We start from the raw sequence: 19,438 nt of genomic DNA on the forward strand, positions 1-19,438 counted from the left end.
GAACCACAATTAATTAGGTAGTTATCCCCTTTGGCACAACCTCTAAGATAGTAAGGTAAAAAAGAATGTAAGCATTAAGTGCTTGTCAAATGCAATTCAAAGTGAAACCACAAGGTACAGTTGGCTGAATTTACTTAATCTACGTCCACCCACGGTGCAAATGGCTGCATGATATACCGGCAAAACCAAGTGGTCACTGGCGACAGCAGGTGGCTGTGGTTTGGCTGCATACAGCTAGCTGCACAGCGTGGTTTCCCTTCTCACCTAAACAAAGTGTATAATCCCTGGTTGGTAAATGGATGCTATGGGGCCTATAAATGTCTGGGGGCCCAGATTACTTTCAGCCAATTCTGGAAACCTGTCCTCTGTATGTTCTTAGATCTTTTGCAATGTTGCACAAACATTTTTGAAGCACTTGCAGCCAATGATCGTTAAAGGGATTGATTGGGATATTATAAAATTAGGAAATTAAGAATTTCCATCAACAAATAAACCTACTGTAAGATACGCCTATGCTTATTTATGAAGTGCAGGTTACAATTTATCGAGGCTATGGTTTTTTTGGCAGGGCCCTTTTTCCTATCTAGATGTTTTCAATACACAATATTGTATATGGGAACAGACATCTCTAGTGCATAAATTAAACCTTGAAACTGAAGGTCCATGCTTGAACATCTTACATTAAAACAGATAATTACCTTTTCAGAGTAATTTGATATTTAAGCTCCGCTCAGTTTAATAGTGAGATGAATGAATCAAAAACTCATATCCCTTTGTCATAAAGCAAATTCAAGCAGTCATACCTCCAGCCAGTGAAATACAATACACCCAAAAAGTTAACACTAAGTAAATGATAATCGATCTTCGCTCGTTTCATACAACGCGCACACAATATTTTACTAACTATCTTACTAAAACGTTCTAACTATTAGGCTGAGTTCACATCTGCATTGGGCTTTCCATCTCTAATCCATTTTTGGAGCAGAAAAATAAAATTAAAAAGGAATTCAAAATGGCTGTTTTTTCCACATGGAAGTCAATAACCGTAAAAAAACAAACGGATTGCTTACAGATTGCCCCAGTTCCGTTATATTTCAGAATAAACAGTGTAGTCTACAGCGCTATTTGTTCCATTAAAAAAGGGAAACCTAACAGAATGTAAGCAATCTGAATACATTGTTTTCTTCAAAACCCATTAAATCAATGGAGAAATAACTGGAAAAGTTTAATTCCAATTAAACTGAAGAAAAAGGCGGAATTGAAACTTAAAGCCCAAAGCGGATCATTTTTTGCTCGAAGCAACCAGAGCTTAGCTTTCATTTCTCTAAAGCAATTTAAGGGTGCATTCACACGATGCTGATTTACTGTAAATTGTGTCATGGATTTTGGTGTAAATCTGCAGCAGATTTCACTCTTTGGCCGGCTTTACACGGACGAGAAAATCGTGCGAGATTTGTGCGTTTTGAAATGCACAAATCTGACACAAATATGAACCCCATTCTTGGCACCGCGATGAGAGAAACAAATGGTGGCATGTTCTATCTGGTTGTGTGATCTTGCATCGGACCTCCATTGTTTTCATTGGGTCGGCGGCAGCAGCTCCAGCACCACTGAGGACAATAGGAGAACTGTGCACTCCTCTACCTGGACTGTGACAGCCGTGGCGGGGATTCCCTTCATGCTCGAAGTGATATGAGACTGTTTTCCCATGATAACACCTCGCATCCATGGGGCTTTTACATAGTGGGGAGCACGATATGGGGCCATGATTCACAGCCTAATATCGCGCTGGCCCGTATGTGGCTAACCTTACAATTAAATTCAAACTGAAGGAAAAATATCTACTGTAGATCGGCACCTAAAAATGTGAGAAACTTTGCAGCAAAACAGCTACATGTGAACGCACTCAAAGAAATGAACAGTAACTTCTGATTGTTTGCTATGGGCAACAAATACAGTCTTTTTGTTACATAGCTTTGATAAATGAGGCCTACTGTTTTTAAACAGTGGTGGAGATTTATCAAACTGTCTAAAGTCCCATTTACACGGGACTATTCAAATCTGGCTGAGCTACAATATCAGGCACCGCCCTTGAGTAAAAGTGAAGCATTTTTCAGAAAAAAAGGAGCTCCTTTTCTTGTAATCTCACACAACTCCTGTACACATAATGACTATCATCCTCTTGATTATCCTATACTTCCTTAAGAATTCTGACAGATTTCCAAGGCTATGGGTCCTGTTACACAGGATGACTGTTGAGTGTTTAAGTGCCCGACAGTCGTCCGAAAGATCAACGCTGCCATGCTTTCTCACAAGAGCAATAATCTCACTGAATGGAGGAGCGGGCCGAAGTAAACAGGTAGTCGCTCATAGATAAATGACTGCCTGTTTACATAGGCCCATTATCGGCAGGTTTTTATACCTATATAAACTGAATGACAAACAAAAAGCAAACATTGGCCGTGATTATACTGAACAATTATTGTTCCGTATCACGATTAAGCGCTTAACTGAATGATAATCATTTCATGTAAAAGGCCCCTAAAGCAGTGTTCCCCAACTCCAGTCCTCAGGGACCACCAACAGATCATGTTTTCAGGATTTCCCCAGTATTGCACAGGTGATGTAATTATTGTCAATCCTCAGACATTGCCACAGCTGTTCTTACTATAGGATATCCTGAAAACATGACCTGTTGGTGGTCCCTGAGGGCTGGAGTTGGGGACCCCTGCCCTAAAGGTTTCCAGTATTTTTGACTGCAAGAATAGAACTGCAAATGGTCCAGTTTTTGTGATCAACATACTGTAAATCCAGATGAATACTAATAACACCAGTATAAACAGAACCCTATATTAATAGATGTACGGATTAGCTACAGTTTACCTATAAACATCTTTGGACAAGGCAGATATAAAATACTGTATGATAAAATATACCTGTGCCTAACTGATCCAGATGATGACTCAAGTGCAGTTCTAGGTGAGCAAACTGAACCGAAACTCCAATAGAAGGAACCAACCAAGGAGTAAAACAGGAATCCACCCTTGTACAAGCTGCAAGTGCTGTAGGAGTCACGAGTTGGTCACAGGCACTTTGAGAGCCAGACTCACTTTCAGAGCTATGGGAAACATAAAAAAAAAATGATGATTTTTTTTTTGTTTTAAGCTATAACTAAACTATTCCAAGATTATAAAATGTTATATGATAAGTGCAGATGGCCTTGTCCGTTTGCCCAAAAATATTCTGGAAAGTGCAGCCAACATAATTATATTTCATTTCACATCTGACCATTAGAATTTGCATAAATATTTATCTGGAAAAAGTGGCATTCAATTGTGTAATTATATCCGTATACTGTTATTCTTTCCTATTTATAATGTAAAATGCTACAGTTAACAAGCCAAAAAAGATAGAAGCATAAAAACTAAAGCAGCTGTAATTAATTTACTGGTTTGATATTAAGGACATAAAATAGAAAAAAGATGCATTAGTGATTATGTTTAGAAAAGGCCACTAATAACAATGATATTTATATAGCCATTGCTACCTGAGGCATAGAAACAAAAAAAACCAAAAAATTATATGAACTAATAGTTAAACAAAGAAAATGAAAATGTATGCTTAAAGCTCAACAGTTGTTTTATAAATCTGCAGTATTGATAGAGGGAGCTTCAAGGCTCTCAGGTGGCCCCACACCAAATCAAAAAGGTTTATGGGATGTTGGATTAAACCAAGCAGGAACGGAACAATAATAATCATTCATTCATCCTGATTTTTATCATATTTTGCAGAATGAAGTCTAATTTTAGCAGCACAAAAGAAGCCTTCAAGATGCGTGGCAATTTCACCATCAGTGTAAGACTCGGGCTCCATAGACTTGTGGAGGGATCCCACAGTGGGTGCAGATGTATAACGAGATGGAGCACGTTTCAGTGAACAGAACAATCTTTACTTGGCAGCTAAATTAGCAGTACAGCCTCTTTAACTTGGCACACAGTTTCAGAACGTTGCAACACAACTTGACAAAAGTAGAAACAAAGGCCACGGTGTGCTGGCCGAAATGTCGCGTCTGTTGAAGTATTGGATCTAAAAATGAAAACTTGGATTTTATCATGAAGATTCTTTGAAGAATTATTGGATTCCTACATGCTGCTTTACCATCACCTTTAAATCTACTGTAGTACATGACAATACTGACTAACTTTAGAACTTTGGCGACACAATCTGTAGTACTTGACAATGCAGACTTTAGTATTCGTCAACACTCGGCTTCTCAGCCCTTGCAAAATCAGGACACAGTCTCTACTTATCAGGCCTGGCATTACTTCATGGACACTCAACAATTCTCAATGGCATGAGCTCAATGTCTCTTAAATGGGTTGTCCAGGGTTAGGAAAGCATGGCTGTTTTCTTTCAAACATAGAACCACTCTTGTCCATGGGTAGTGTCTGGTATTGCAGCCCAGTTCCCATTCCGTACAATGGATTTATGGAGTTGAGTATCAATACCACACACAACTCTATAGACAAGGGTGGTGCTATGTTTGGAAGAAAGCAATGGTTTTTCTAACTCTAAACAACCCCTTTAACAGTGAGCCTCCACCCACTCAGCAAGATGACAGGTCCCGACTGTACCTCCCACAGCTAGAGCAGTCTCACTGACACCTCCAACCAGGAGGCTCCAGTCCTACCTTTTTCACAGCAGCTTCCAGGCTTTCTTTTGTGGCCCACTCCAACCCTGCAACAACCTCATGCACTTGCTGCTCACTCCGCCACTATGGCCAAACTCATCAACAACTTGTGTGCCACACCCCATCTTTTTTACCAACCACAGGCAACATGCTGCAGGGTGAGGCACAGTCTACCATTCATCTATCAGAAGCACATGCCCCACCCAGCAAGGTACCAGGTTATGCAAACCTTCAAAACGGCTATTGTGACTGCGATCAAGATCACTCCCATTATGTCCATGGGGCACTGACAAAGACTGTTAGAGTTGAATATTACACAATAGCAATGCACATTATAAAGTTCAGTGTACAAATACAGCTGTAGCAGTTAAATTTTATAACAATGGTCAACTTTTCACCCCGCCTTGATGATCCTACTTTGGTTCTTGCATGTGCACTACAGGTCAGTAAACTCTTGTGACTTTTCTGTCTTTGCCCCAGGAGGAACATTAGACAATAAATGCTGATGCAGGGTGTTGATATGTACAGCAAGAATCATAAAATAGTGTTGGGTGTATCAGGCATTTGTGATTGAATGCACAGTGAGCTGATCTTTGTCTCATACAAAACCAGTTCCTTTGTGTACCCTTGAGGACGCATATCACATCTGTTGGTGATAGTTTGGGGACAATCCATAATGCCATAAACAATGTCCAGTGCTCCTAATTTGTATGTATACAAACATTATTTCAGCAGAAAGTACACAATCATCCTATGAGATGACCAATCAGGACAAGTCACATCTTCTAATATAAAAAAAAAAGCCTACAGGCTTTTTCTTACACCACACTTTGACCCCTTTGCGTGACCTTTGGTGAATGGACATCCCAACCACCGCCGTAAAATCATAAAATTTGAGTTTGGTACATTGAGTGACCTGTCAGGTCAGGGCAAAGTTCCTATGTCAAGTCTAGGGGCGCTGTAGTGCTTCAGCCAACAGCGCCGCTAGGAGAGTCAGGACTCCTTCACACTGGCAAGGGCGATGTTGGGCCATGAATCACAGCCCTATATTGCCCTCGCAATCCATGTGTAGACCTCTGGATGCAAGGCATTTTCACATGGAAACAGCTTTAAATCCCTGCAAGGCTGAAGGAATCCCCCCCCCCTCCCCTGGCATGGCTGTCATAGCCACGGCATGGAATCGCAATGTTCTCCTATTGTTTGAAAACAATGGGCGGTATTACAAAAAGAAAGGACATACGATTTTTACCCTGCATAGCTTCGCAACTTGGTGCCATGCATGTAAACATCCCAAATGTCAATGAACCTATTTTATGTTTGCGTTGCGAACATTGCGTCAATCTAGTTATAGTCAATAGCTAGAGGTGCATAAAAAGGGGAGCCAAGGAGAAGATGGGATATAGAAAAAGAAAAGAGGAAAGGAAGGACCCACCACACCACGAAACAGGCAGATAAGTATCTTAACCCAATCTCCTATACTTTAATCCGCCATATTCCTCTCCTTGTACACCGTTTACCCTCTCTGTCTAAAGTCTCTTTCAATCTTTCTTTACTCCCCTCAAAGCTCTCCTACCTTTACATGGAACAACTATTGTTCAGATAGTTGCTCAGAAAAGTTGCTGAGGCGTACAAGCGACAGTCATTTGTTTTGCTTTTACACAGAGCAATGATTGTTCATTAGTTATCTGTTGAGATACGCAGAGGGGATCTCCAGGCAAATTCATTGACAAGTCTTTCAAATACGAATGACTGTGACCTTACACCACATGACCTTTGATCAAACAGCGATTTTTTTTTGTAACCTGAAATGAAACAATTAGCATTCAATCACTCGTCACTTTGTTACTGACCATGTTTACACTGAAAGAATATAGTTTGAATCCGCTCTTTTTAGCAATTATTCGGCTGATAGTTATCCCGTGTAAGCGAACCTTTATAGTGCTATTGTCATGGCGCATTACCGCAGTGGCTTACCTGTCACTAGAGCCATGGTAAGGCACCACCATTCTTCTTGTCCTACACAGCAGACTCTGTCCATTCCATGCTGTGAATCCTCTGCTCGCTCCCTTTCTGCTGCCCGTAAGGCAAACATGTGCTCCCGTTCCTTTTCTTAAACCGCCAATGTACTCTGTAACCTGGTCCCCTAGCAATCCCAGTTCACCTCCAGATATATTAGGCATCCTCTCCCTATAGATAGAGTATGCTTAAGCAATTGGTCTACATCCACGATTTTGACAAAGTCCCCATTAGTGCTAGTTCTATTTCTGACTCCTGATGATCCTGACTTCTGTGCTGCCTGACCTTGGCTCTGATGTGGTGTGGAGGAGCAGCTTGTTCATTGCAGACTAATATGCAGTCACCCACTCAACCCAGCCCAGAAAGCATTAATATTTTTGTATGTAGTTTGCTAGAGTTGTTGGGGGAGCCCAAGATGTCAGCCAGTGTGGCCCACTTTGGAGATACAGGGCAACCCGCTGTTATATCAGTGAGGGTTGATATCCTGTATGGTGGGTCACCATCTTTCTTTGGCTGGCGTCTTTGGTATCGTTCACATGTGCAGGCTATGATTATATGCAGTCGCTCCTCCCCAATCTGGGCTGGGTTGAGTGGGTGACTGCATATTAGTCTGCAATGAACAAGCTGCTCCTCCACACCATAGTCTGGCTGACTGCATACCTTTAGGGCTTATGGCGGTTGCGCCTGCCCTATGGCGATTGTGCCAGTGGCGATTGTGCCTGCCTTATGGCGATCGTGCCTATGGCGACTGTGTCTGCTTTGCAGGTTATCAGGTATTGCATTTTTGGCTTTTTCAGTGAATAATGTCTTTGATGTTTTCCTCACCTCACAGCGTGTTTTACTACTACACTACAGTTCACACAATCAGGTACCACGCCTTGGTCCTGTACAGTGACAGCAGCCACACTACTGGGACTATGTGGACGAATAATGGCTTATGGACCCTGCAGCAAACCTTGCTTAGAAGGGTCAAGGGTGAAAAACAGTTCCACAGCTGTTGCATTCCCAGATAGCCCTAAGTCATGCCAGTGTGTTGCAAGGCAAATCCACAACCACCCGCCTGACAGCTGTTTTCCCATATAATGTTTGATACCCTTTAGCTATATGGATAGTTCAGAGTGTCAGATCAGGGAGGGACCTTGTGTTTGCCCATGCATATGTGTATCTGTATAGCTAGGTGGGTAAGAAAAAGGTATTCACTATTGTAGTGTTTTACTGGATTTTAATTGCATGTAATTTAAGTATGCAGATTGCATATTTGTTTATTCTGTGTATTGAAATATACTGATTTTATACTGTTGTTATATAGCATTTGTAATGACTGTGATTTAGTGTAATACTGTTAATAAACCTGTTATATTCTATTACGTGAAGGTGATGTATATCAGCGCGCACAATAGAAGGTAAAAGGTAACTGAATAATATTAGTACAATGAAAAGGAAAGGGGGGGGGCACCAATCAGTCCCAAGAGACTCGAAGACCTCCCTCACAGAGACGTTTTTGTACAGCGTTTAGCGCTGCCTTTTCAGCGCAGCGCTAAACACTGTACAAAGCTTCCATTCATTTCACACAGGTGTCAAAACGCTGCGCTTTAACAGCCATTTTTAGCACTGCATCGCCCATTGAAATGAACGGGCCGCGGTTTCAGCACCGCAGAAAACGGCGCACAACTCAGTGCCATGTTTTTGCTAGCGTTAACTGCACACCGATTTTTTGGGGTGGGAAGGGCTTGAAATATAAGCCCTACCCCGAAAAACAGCCTTAGCTACAGTACATAAAAAAAAACCAACACTCACCTAGCAGGTGCCGCCGGGTCCCTGCCGCTCATCTCTGGCGCTGCTCCAGACTTCCGGTGCACTGACAGATCATCTATTGTGGGTAGCAAGCTTTGAGAGCCCCGCCTCCAGCAAGAGAGATTGCTGTGATTGGTTCTCGACGCTGGCTCGATGCACCAATCACAGCCATTCATTGACTGGCTCAGCCAATCAGAGCTTGCCGGCCAATCACAGCAATCTCTTGCTAGAGGGGGTATTCTCAAACCTCACTACCAGCAATAGATGATCTGTCAGAGCACTGGAAACCTGAAGCAGCGCCGAAAATGCAGCCAAAACGCTGGCATACTGCATGCCAGCGCTGCTGAAACTCGTCTGAAACTACAGTAAACACAGCATTGAAAAATGCTGCGTTACTACAAACGCCTATGTGAGGGAGGCCTAAGAGTCAGGAATTAATATTAATATTTAATAATCCTCCTAGCTCTATAACACACATTAAACCTTAGCAGAAACACAATAAACATCATTTATTATAGGATTCCTCCTAATAAACTTTTAGCATTCTATGTCATCTCTCTAAATAGACTAGCATGTACCCGACTATGCCAAGTTAACTTTTTCATCCCCCTTACAGACCCACCAGAGGGAATGATTCTAAGGGCCGCCCCTCCATCTATACCAAACAAGTGCACATCCATTTTTAATTTTGTTGTAATATTTATTGCTTCCATTGTACATACATGAGATATCATCAATAAGGTCTACAAGGTTGTTTGTGGATCAACCCAATACGCAGACTCTAGTGACATGTGATTGGCTCCAAACAGTGTTGTCTTCTGCTGGAGCTCTTGGTCCCATTATTGTGTTAGAGCCTGAGCTCTTCAAAGGATTCTTTGATATTCCGGTGGGCCAGTTCAACCCATATCTTTGTTCAACCGTGTTCAACATCATCATCATCCTACTGGCTACTGAAATAAAGGCAGGGCTAACTATAATAGTAAATTCATGCAGGGTAGAAACGCTATAGATTTTCAGTGCAGACATATAATAAAAAGATCCAAGTTTATTTAGGCTATTTAATATTATTATTTCCCTTCATTGTTTTTCGTGTGCATGACGAGTATGTTCACACTTTGATTTTTTAATTTCTCCTTACACTTGACAAATAAATTGCTTTGTGGTGTTTAAGACATAAATTGGTTCGTGGTTCCACGAATTCCTAAAGAATCTGTATACTAATTGAATTCATTTTGTAAGCTGCTTTTTGCAGTCTAGGTGGTCGGACCTTGATCCCCTCTTATACAAAGGTCTGAGGGAGAATATCACGAATCCAACTACTAGTAAGGAACCCCCTTATTGGCGTTCCTTTCATACCTGTATGTCTGTATATCTAGTTGCCTACACACCTGAAATCTTAACACCTCCCTGCTGTGCAGATTTTTAAAGTTCACAGCATGACAATTTATGTTGGAAATTGGCTGTGGATTCTCCCCATTGACATCAACGGGGGAGGAAATATCTGCAATGAAATGTATTGTTGCTGTTTTTCAGTGTGGATCAGACATAGATCCACTAGAAGATCCTCAACAGTATTTTTTTTTACACCATATATTTTTTTTTCACAATCTTTTCCCAGAGGAAAATCCAAGAGGAAAATCAGCACAAAATTCATACCAAAAGCCACATGATTTGCTGCATATATATCTTCCAGAGCTTCCTGCAGATTGTCTTTGGATATGATGTGTGAATTTTCTGCAGCAAAACTGACCCATTTGCATTTATCCTTAATGTTTTCATTTCATAGATTCTAAAAATGTCCTTTAATTCCTTAGTGACGAAACCTGTTTGCGCCATAGTGATGGAGTCAAATTTTGGAATCTGACATGTGTCTCTTTAACAGAATAACTTCATAAAGGTTTAGCATTTCCAAGTGATTCTAACATTGTTTTTTGGTCACATATTTTACTTCACTTAAGTGGTAAAAATAGACCAATAGAAATTGTGCATATTTTTTTAAAAGTGCCAAAATTTGGAAAATTTTGAATTTTTAAATTTTTTTAAACATTTTCAACTGTAATATTTCAAATATGTGCAAACATACTGTACACATTTTTTGATAAGATATATATTTCCATCTGTTTACTTTATCCTGGGCACACATTTGAAAAACTTTAGTTTTTTTAACCATTTAGGAGATGTACAAATTTAACATTACTTATCAACATTTTGAGGAACATTTTGTTTTCCTACACCAAGCCAAGATTGCAAAGGTCAATAGGTGTCATAATGATAGATACCCCCACAAATGGCCCATTTTCAAAACTACACCCCTTAGTGTATTCACTGAGGGGTGTCATGAGTATTTTGACCCCACAGTTTTTTCAGGAGTTAATACAATTTAAAGGAGAAAAAATAAAATTTCATATTTTTAAGACATTTTTAAAGACATTTTTTTACATAGTGAACCTGAAAATGAGGATTTACATCCCAAAATGGATACCCCTGTTTGTCCTGTGTTCAGAAACATACCCATTGTGGCCCTAATATTACGTTTGTATGCACAACGGGGCCCAAAATGAAACTAACAGCCGGTGGCTTTCATAACATAAATTTTTTTTTAAGGCGTTTTAGGCCCCATTGCACACTTGTAGAGCACTTGAGTGACCAAAATGATTGAGAACCCCCACAAATGACCATAATTGAAAACTAGACCCCTTAATGAAGGAAGGAAAAAATTACGATTTTTATTTTTTGGTAATTGTGTCATTTTTAAAACAGTTTTTTTTGTACAGCGCACACAGGAATGAAGACTTGCACCCCAAAATGGATCCCCCTGTTTGTCCTGTGTTCAGAAACATACCTATTGTGGCCCTAATATTATGTCCGTATGCACAATGAGGCACAAACCGAAAACAGCATTGAAGTTCAAGTTTTTTAAAAACTTTTACGTGATTGCCATTATCCAGTGGATAACGGTGATCACGTGACCGGGGACCGCTCACCGCAGCCCTCAGTCACTGCTCCAAGCTCTCGGCTGCCTTTAGTGGCCAGGAGCAAGGGACCCTCCCCAGCTTCTGCGCTTGTGTCCACCATTTTGCCAATGGGCACATGCACCGAAATTGAGGAAAGGTCTGCGGATAAAGATCCCGTTGTGAGACCACACCGGAGGCCTTAAGTAAGTAACTTCACCTTCCCTTATGGTTTGGATCCGTGACGGGAGGTGAAATTGTAACTTTTTTTTGCTTTTATGTGAGCGCCGTTATCCATACTGAATACTGCAACCCTTCGTGAAATCTCCAGGCTCTCGGCTACATTTGGTAGCCAGGAGTGGGGAGATTTTAAATTACCCCGGCAATCCTCGGCTTTTGCGCATGCGTCCATCTTCGCAACGCGTGCGTGCGCAGAAGTCAGGGTAAGGTCCGCAGGTAAATCCGGGGGCCTTAGGTACGTAATTTCATCCTCCCTCATGGATATGATCCGTGAGGGGAGATGAAACTTAAAGGAGATGTCTCGAGGAAGCAGTGAATTTTTCTTTTGCCCAGTCCCCCTAATTAAGCATACATTATTAAGCCCCCCTGTAAATGACTTTTCTAGCTGGTTTGTACTTACCGTTCCAGCGTTTCAGCAACTTATAAAAGTTTCCCCAAGATGGCCACCGGCTCTTTTCCCGTCGCTTGCTGCAGCCCGACGTGCGCGCTCCTGAGACGCTACCAGCTGTGTCTCCCTGACAACCAGACGCCCCGCAGCCGCCGACCAGTCACCCACCGCCAGGCAGCAGGTAACCGGCGCTACGCTCCCGGCTCCCCAGCGCTACGCTCCCGGCTCCCCAGCGCTACGCTCCCGGCTCCCCAGCGCTACACTCCCGGCTCCCCAGCGCTACGCTCCCGGCTCCCCAGCGCTACGCTCCCGGCTCCCCAGCGCTACGCTCCTGGCTCCCCAGCGCTAGGCCCCGGAGCCCAGCGCTAGGTTCCGGAGCCCAGTTGAAGGCCCCGGAGCCCTTCACCTGGGCTCCGGAACCTAGCGCTGGGCTCCGGAACCTAGCGCTGTGGCCCGGGACCTTCACCTGTTAGAGAAGATCACCCCCCGACCCATCACTTACCTGGGCGGCTTCTCAGGACAGCTGGGCTGCTGGGCAGCTCCAGTTTCTGCACCTTCCTCTAACAGAGGATGGTACAGAATGGCCGCTCCAGCGCGCTCCCGAGCAGTGACAGCTCGTCTGCGCATGCGCAGAAGAGCTGTAGCGGGGAGCACACTGAAGCGGCTCGTGCTGAAAGGAAAAGACCGGACTGCGCAAGCGCGTCTAAAAAAGCAAGCTGCCAGCGAATTTAGACGGAACCGTGGAGACGAGGACGCTAGCAACGGAGCAGGTAAGTGGAATAACTTCTGTATGGCTCATATTTAATGCACGATGTATATTACAAAGTGCATTAATATGGCCATACGGAAGTGTATAATCCCACTTGGTTTCGCGAGACCACCCCTTTAAGCTTTTTAAACGTTTTTTTTTTACACTTTTTTTTTTTTTACTTTACATGATGACTGTTATCCATAGCATACAGCGGTCGCGGTGATATCTCTCTGCTCCCGGCTACACATGCTAGCCGGGAGGAGGGGGATTTTAAATCTCCTAGGGCCACGAGCCCTTCTGCATGCGCATAGGATGAAGTAGGGTCTTGGAAGGACCATATCGCAGCGGGACATCGCAGAGGACGGGGTGAGTATTTTCACCTCGCCTTATAGATTCGATTTTACTTTTGTGAAATTATCTTGTGTTTATTGTGACTTGTGTTAATACCGATACAAAGAAAGAACTTCAAAATTAGAATAAGACGTTCAAAAAGTATAATAAATAGCCGGGCAAAAAGAAACAAAAAATTTTGGAAACAGAAACATCAGATTAAGTATTAAAGTGTCGCTGTTATTTGGAAAAACTTCATCAGTAGAGATCTTTAGGCCACTCTCACACTGGCATTTTTTCTGCGGTTTAACGCTGAGTTTTCAGTGCAGCACTAAACGCTGTCAATCACTACCATTGATTTCAATTGGGCGTCTCAGACAAGCATTAAAATGCAGCGTCTTTCAAGCGCTGGCTGTTCTATTTTCATGCGTTTTAAAAGGCAATGCTTTGCCCATTAAAATGAATTGGGTGTGTTTTTAGCGCTGCTGAAAACGCGGTAGAATGTTGTTACAGCGTTTTTAAGTTCTGGCATTATCAACTTGCTTGGTGGAGCTTATAACTGTGCTAAAAACGCAGTCAAACGCTCTCAAAAGTGCATGTCAACACGGCTGAAAAAGCAAGAAACTTTGCGATAAAAAACGCTGTGTTTTTTCGAGCACCGGTGTGAAAGCAGCCTTATGCTGAGAAACTCACCAACAACTATAATGGTGGAGCAGGAGTACATGGCCGAGTTCTGTGCCGTTCATTCCCTATTTGGCTTTTTCCATCTATTAATATTATAAAAACCATTGATTAGAGTTAAAGGGGCACAGCTCTCAGCTCTGAAGACTCATGCTCCTTTGTACTACCATTGAAAGGCAGTCTTTTGGACTCCCACCAAAAAAAAAAAAGGATATAGGCAGCTAGGTGACATTTCCTTATGCCGGGTAGCTAAGTTTAATTCGTATTCAGGTTTCAAGTGAAAAAAATAAAATAAATTTAACAACAAAACACGACCATTCAACAGCCAATACACAAAAATATAATATAAAGAATGAATCTGACAGAAGTATATTATAGGTCTTCTGCTAGAATTGGTTTCACTAGTGGCAAAGGTTTAATTTACTACTGCTTGTACAAAATACACAAAGATCCTTTTATGCCCAATCTTTGCCCTGGAATTACCTCTTCTGAGTGGTGGCCCTGCTCTTCTCTATGACACAAAGTGAATCTTCAGCCAAAATAGTGGCACCATGCACCCACGACACGTGGCCGGTCAGCCCTATTTAATAAATCTCCCTGTGTCAGTAAACACTATTTAAATTTTTTTTCTAATGCGAAGGAAATCAAATGAAAACTGTTTCTTTTATTGAAAAAAACAGCACCGTCAGGAATACTGCGGACCACACAAGCCTTTAGGTCAAGCCATGACATTGGTGTCCCTCCATGAGCCATATCCCAGCCAAAAACGATCAGCAGGGGGAAAAAGAAAATTTATATTGAAAAGAAGAAAACGTCTATTCAATGTGTTTGAATTAATATCAATTCTTGACCCCAGACCTCAAATTGCAGCCTTTGCTTGCCACATAACCATCCCTCTACTAACAATCACACCAGGCCAGAACAAACAAAAGCTTCAATTTAAATCACATTTAACTGTCATTAAACTATTGCGCACTATAAGAATGCTGTTTATATTCTCACACTTGCATCCGAACTTAAAACACTGAGATTACTCCTTGGTGAAGTGTTTACTTGTAGGCGCAGCTCAAATTAGCTGGGATGTGAAATATGCTCTCCCCCACACAAGCGTGTTTAGAATGAGTTAGATAGCAATGTGTTCTTAATGTGGGGCCATTTAAATGATTAATGGAAGCCTTAAACAATCACGCTCTTCATGGAAATGTCATCTTTATGCTAAATGTGTAGGTAAAAATAAAAAAAAGATGGAAAGCCTTCTGTTGGTTCATTTACAGTGCATGTTTTTTTGTGCATGTAGGGGCAAAGAACCTATGCTACAAAGATCGGAAATTCCACCTTGCCATTCAGGGCATTTTTGCGCTTAGAAATTGTATGTTCGTGGGGGCGATATTTTCCCTAATCAGCTTTCCTCACCACCAAAGTATAAGTCTAGATATTTACACTAATAACCAGTATTAAATATCTAAAGATGGAAAAAACTGCATAAGGTTGGCTTTACATGGGACAACTATTGGCCCAAAAAAGCACAAAATGATTGATATTTGGTGACAGTTGTCCCATGGGACCTGACAGGAAAATGAGCGAGAACCAGCTCAGCAATTCACACTAAAAGTGACTTGTTGTAAGTGAGTTCTCGCTTTGTGGAAACCGCTTTGAACAACTGGCTGTTCACAATGAATGGAGGCGGACGGACGGAAGTGATCTCTGGCGCACTCGGTCTCCATTTACCAAACTATCACTCCCGTGTGAAAGCACAGAAGTGATAAAACTTAGAATGAATAACAAGGTTCACCAACAGCACATTTACTGACCCAGATAGGGTGGGACCCTAAGAAAATGCAGCAGCGACGGGAGGGACCCGAAACTAAATTCCCTCAGCGAAGTCACAGTATTTCTGAAGAGCTACATGTCAGAGCCCATCAGTACTGATCGCTTATAGCCTAAACACGTGATCAAAGGGGATATTGCAGGGTCGGAAATATGTATTGCTAAGTAATACGTTATATCTAGAGATGAGCGAACGTACTCGTAATGAGTACTTACGCACCTGAGTACCGCCATTTTCGAGTACTTCAGTACTTGGGTGTAAAGATTCGGGGGGCGCCGGGGGGCGGGGAGAGGCGCGGCGGTGCGGGGGGGAGCAGCGGGGAACAGGGGGGAGCCCTCTCTCTCTCCCTCTCCCCCCCACTCCCCACTGCTACCCCCCGTGCCGCCACGGCGCCCCCCGAATCTTTACGCGCGAGTACTGCTGTACTCGAAAATGGCGGTGCTCGGGTGCGTAAGTACTCGTAACGAGTACGTTCGCTAATCTCTAGTTATATCCCATTATTAAACCTTCAGTATATTTATAACCTTTGTTATAAATATGTGAGAGTTTCATATAAGTCTTGAGCTTGATAAAGGCCAAGTGTTTGGTCGAAACGTAGCATCTTCTATGGAGAAATAAAGTTTTTGGCCATCGATTTTTGCACCAATATATGCTGCCATGGATTGCTTTCTTCTCCTAAGACTTAGGATGGATGTTGGCAGCTTAGCACCTGACAGTCTTCCCGTGTAAAGCCATCCCAATACTCTATGATATATGAATCCTTGTAAAATACCCCCTTGCCCAGAAAATGAGTGACCATTCAAAGCTTTTTTTAGGAGTAAATGTTAATTACCAGGAGGTAAAAGAAGCCTGACCCATGCCGATCAGTTTATGGCTGGAGCACCTTATGTGCAAAAATATTCTTACAAGCGGCAATTATTGCCCAAATAATCACTGGAAACAGGAAATTTGGGCAATATTCGCCTCGCGCCCATGTAGTCACTGACAAGGAGAAATTGCTCACTTGTCAGACTCGCTTTGTTTTTTTGCTGACTATCTCTTCATGCAAACAGTCAGTTGTTCATCATAGATGAATGATTGCCTGTTTGCAATGAATGAAGGCAAACAGCCAGACAAGATCTCCACTCTCAGAACAACTATCGCTCCTGTGTTTATGCGTTTAAAGTACTACATAAATAACGGTACCTCATTTATCAAAACTGCTTTCATTTCTTAAACTGCTGTGTTAAAATGGAAGCTGTGCTGTGATTATGCTATGGGCAGTGAAAAAAGTTTTGTTTTGTTTTGTTTTTTAGATAGTTTTGATCATGCCAGAATTTTGCCAGCTAACTCCATGGAAGAAGAGCACCCATGAGGCATTTGGTAATGAGGTACTTAAAGCGGTATTTTGAGACTTTTACAACTGATGATCTATCTTCAGGCTAGGTCATCACAATTTTATCAGCAGGGGTCCAGTACTGGCCGGGTACTGTTTTCAGACCACCTTCTGCCATGTATCCAAGGTCCACTGACATTTCTCCTGGGCCCTTGCAAGGCACTATTGGTGATGATGTGGGGTCAGTCTTTGGCTACTGAACCCGAGTTGATGCAAGGTACTTCTTATGGTCATTGTGGAAACTTGTCTAACTTTTCTGCGTTTTACTGCTGGATCAGTTGGTCCACTATGGGATGTTGTTGCTGAGATAACAGACGTGCCACCCGACCCTCGCCTTTAGGATCAACCACATGTGGCCTGCAGCTATGTGATCTTCCATCAGATGTCTGTCCATGGTTTAACCAGTCTTGGTACACTCTTGATAATGTGGTTCGGGAACAGCTAACAAATACGACTGTTTCAGAAATACTGGCACCACATTTCTGGGTACCAACAATCTGCCTGCAGTCAAAATCACTCAAGTCACTACTTTTACCTAGGACTACCAAATGTTGCCTTATGCTGCGCAGAGTAGAGGTCAGCACTTTACCCAAGAGAATATCATGAAATGGCTACCACATAGTACCACGTTACGGATCACAGGATGCCAAAAACAAAAGTGCAGGATCTTCACCATAACCATTATGTTCTCCCAAATTGAATGTATTTGGGCAGTTTCAATGCATTATGCAAATGATAAATGAAAATTTGATTTTCAGGGCCAAAACAGATGACAATAATAATACACCCTTTATACACTTAATATGCTAGCTAGAGAAACAAAAAGGAGTGCACTCATATTGTGTTTGCAGTGTCTGCTGTCTGTGCCACGCCAAGCTCCAAGTGCATAAGTCAAGTGTATTTATATGACTCCATTCACCGGATGATGGCCAAGACTGTCATTTTGTCTTATATCTGGGTTATATGTGTTAGTATATCTTTTTTTGCTATAGAAAATAGTATAGCCTACTAAATTGGGATATCCTGCTACGTTGGGATATCATTAATGTACAAAGCAAAACGACAAATAACTAAGAAAAGGTAGAAAAAAATATACAGATCATAGTAATAGATTTGATGAATAAATGCCAATATGCACATGACCAAACATTACCAGAGAAAGCCAAAAGAAATAGAAGTAAAGAAAATACCTAGTAAAACAACAAATGGAGTAAAACCAATGCACTAGATACCTCCCATTACTATGAACTTATGAGAAGATGAAATCATACTTGTATTGCTACACTCGCTGGGGCTGTAATGTCAAATGGTTTGACAAAGAAACAATACACTGACTTGAAACAAGCAACATTTAACATTCCCACAGTATTCACGTTACTGCGGTGCCAAGTTGACCACAAAGGTAATTTTGTGGAGGTCCCAAATTCAGAAGAATTAACCCTGTCTAAAACACTTAACTTCTCAATGACGAGAATGCATTCTTTCACAATTAACATCAAGGAACCAGTCCCAGTTCTGTCCAATTAATGGAAAGCAGATGTTTAATTTCGTTATTGATTTTTTGATCCGCTTTTCCGATTTCCCAGATCTTCTTGATATCTGTGACTACTTCTGCACATGAAGCAGGATGAAAGCAAACAAGCCCAGTGCAGCAGAATACTGAGAACCAGAGGAGACATTTGAACCATTCACTTAGCAGAGCTCTGTGGATGGGCGGCAGCATGACAAATTTCACTGTCAATTCCAAACCCCAGCACAAATATAAAGCTGAAAAAATTCCTTCCATCTCCACCGAGAACTGAGAAACAGGAGAAGGGCGTCCAACTGATATCTGCTTAGGGAACTTGTCTACCAAATAGCTTCCAACTGGATTAATTTTCTGTTGTTTACTATGTATGCAGACTTCTTAATACCAGAAGGACTTTTTAATAAATCTACTGAGATTCCCTCATTCTTTAGCATATTTTAGCCATACAGACTCAGAAGTGATCTTGGAACTGGAGTTTATTGGAAGTTATTCTGAATGACCAGCGTAGAACAAAATGTTCACTGACAGAACATGGCAGAGTTTGAAAATGTATAACATAGGATTAACAGCAACACTGACTTAGTAACAAAAATATGTATGCATTCCTGAGATGTTACTTACCCTTGGCGACAAAGGGGTTTGTATGGAATGGCAGCGCAGAGCCCAGATTGCCGCTTTATACAAACTCCTCCTCACTGTGGTCATGTTGGTGAGGAGGAACAGGAGACTTTGGACCTCTGCACTAATAACACTGGTCAACAAATCAAAAAAACATTTTTGTATCTGGTTTGGAAACAGGTTGATTCAACTAATTTTGGGGTGCTGAATTCAGTGGAAGAATCAGATTATATCTATCACGTCGCATT

At 41.9% G+C, this 19,438-nt stretch overlaps 1 protein-coding gene across 1 annotated transcript in view; it reads right to left on the reverse strand.

Annotated features, from left to right (window-relative positions):
- The window catches only part of VPS13B (vacuolar protein sorting 13 homolog B), a 968,736-nt gene that overhangs the window by 132,538 nt on the left and 816,760 nt on the right, over positions 1-19,438 (reverse strand). The window contains exon 41 of the mRNA XM_066578394.1: positions 2,937-3,118. Coding sequence (XP_066434491.1) covers positions 2,937-3,118 — 182 coding nt within the window. The remainder of the gene's footprint in view (positions 1-2,936; positions 3,119-19,438) is intronic.

This window comes from Eleutherodactylus coqui, chromosome 9, assembly GCF_035609145.1.
Source record: "Eleutherodactylus coqui strain aEleCoq1 chromosome 9, aEleCoq1.hap1, whole genome shotgun sequence".
NCBI lineage: Eukaryota > Metazoa > Chordata > Amphibia > Anura > Eleutherodactylidae > Eleutherodactylus > Eleutherodactylus coqui.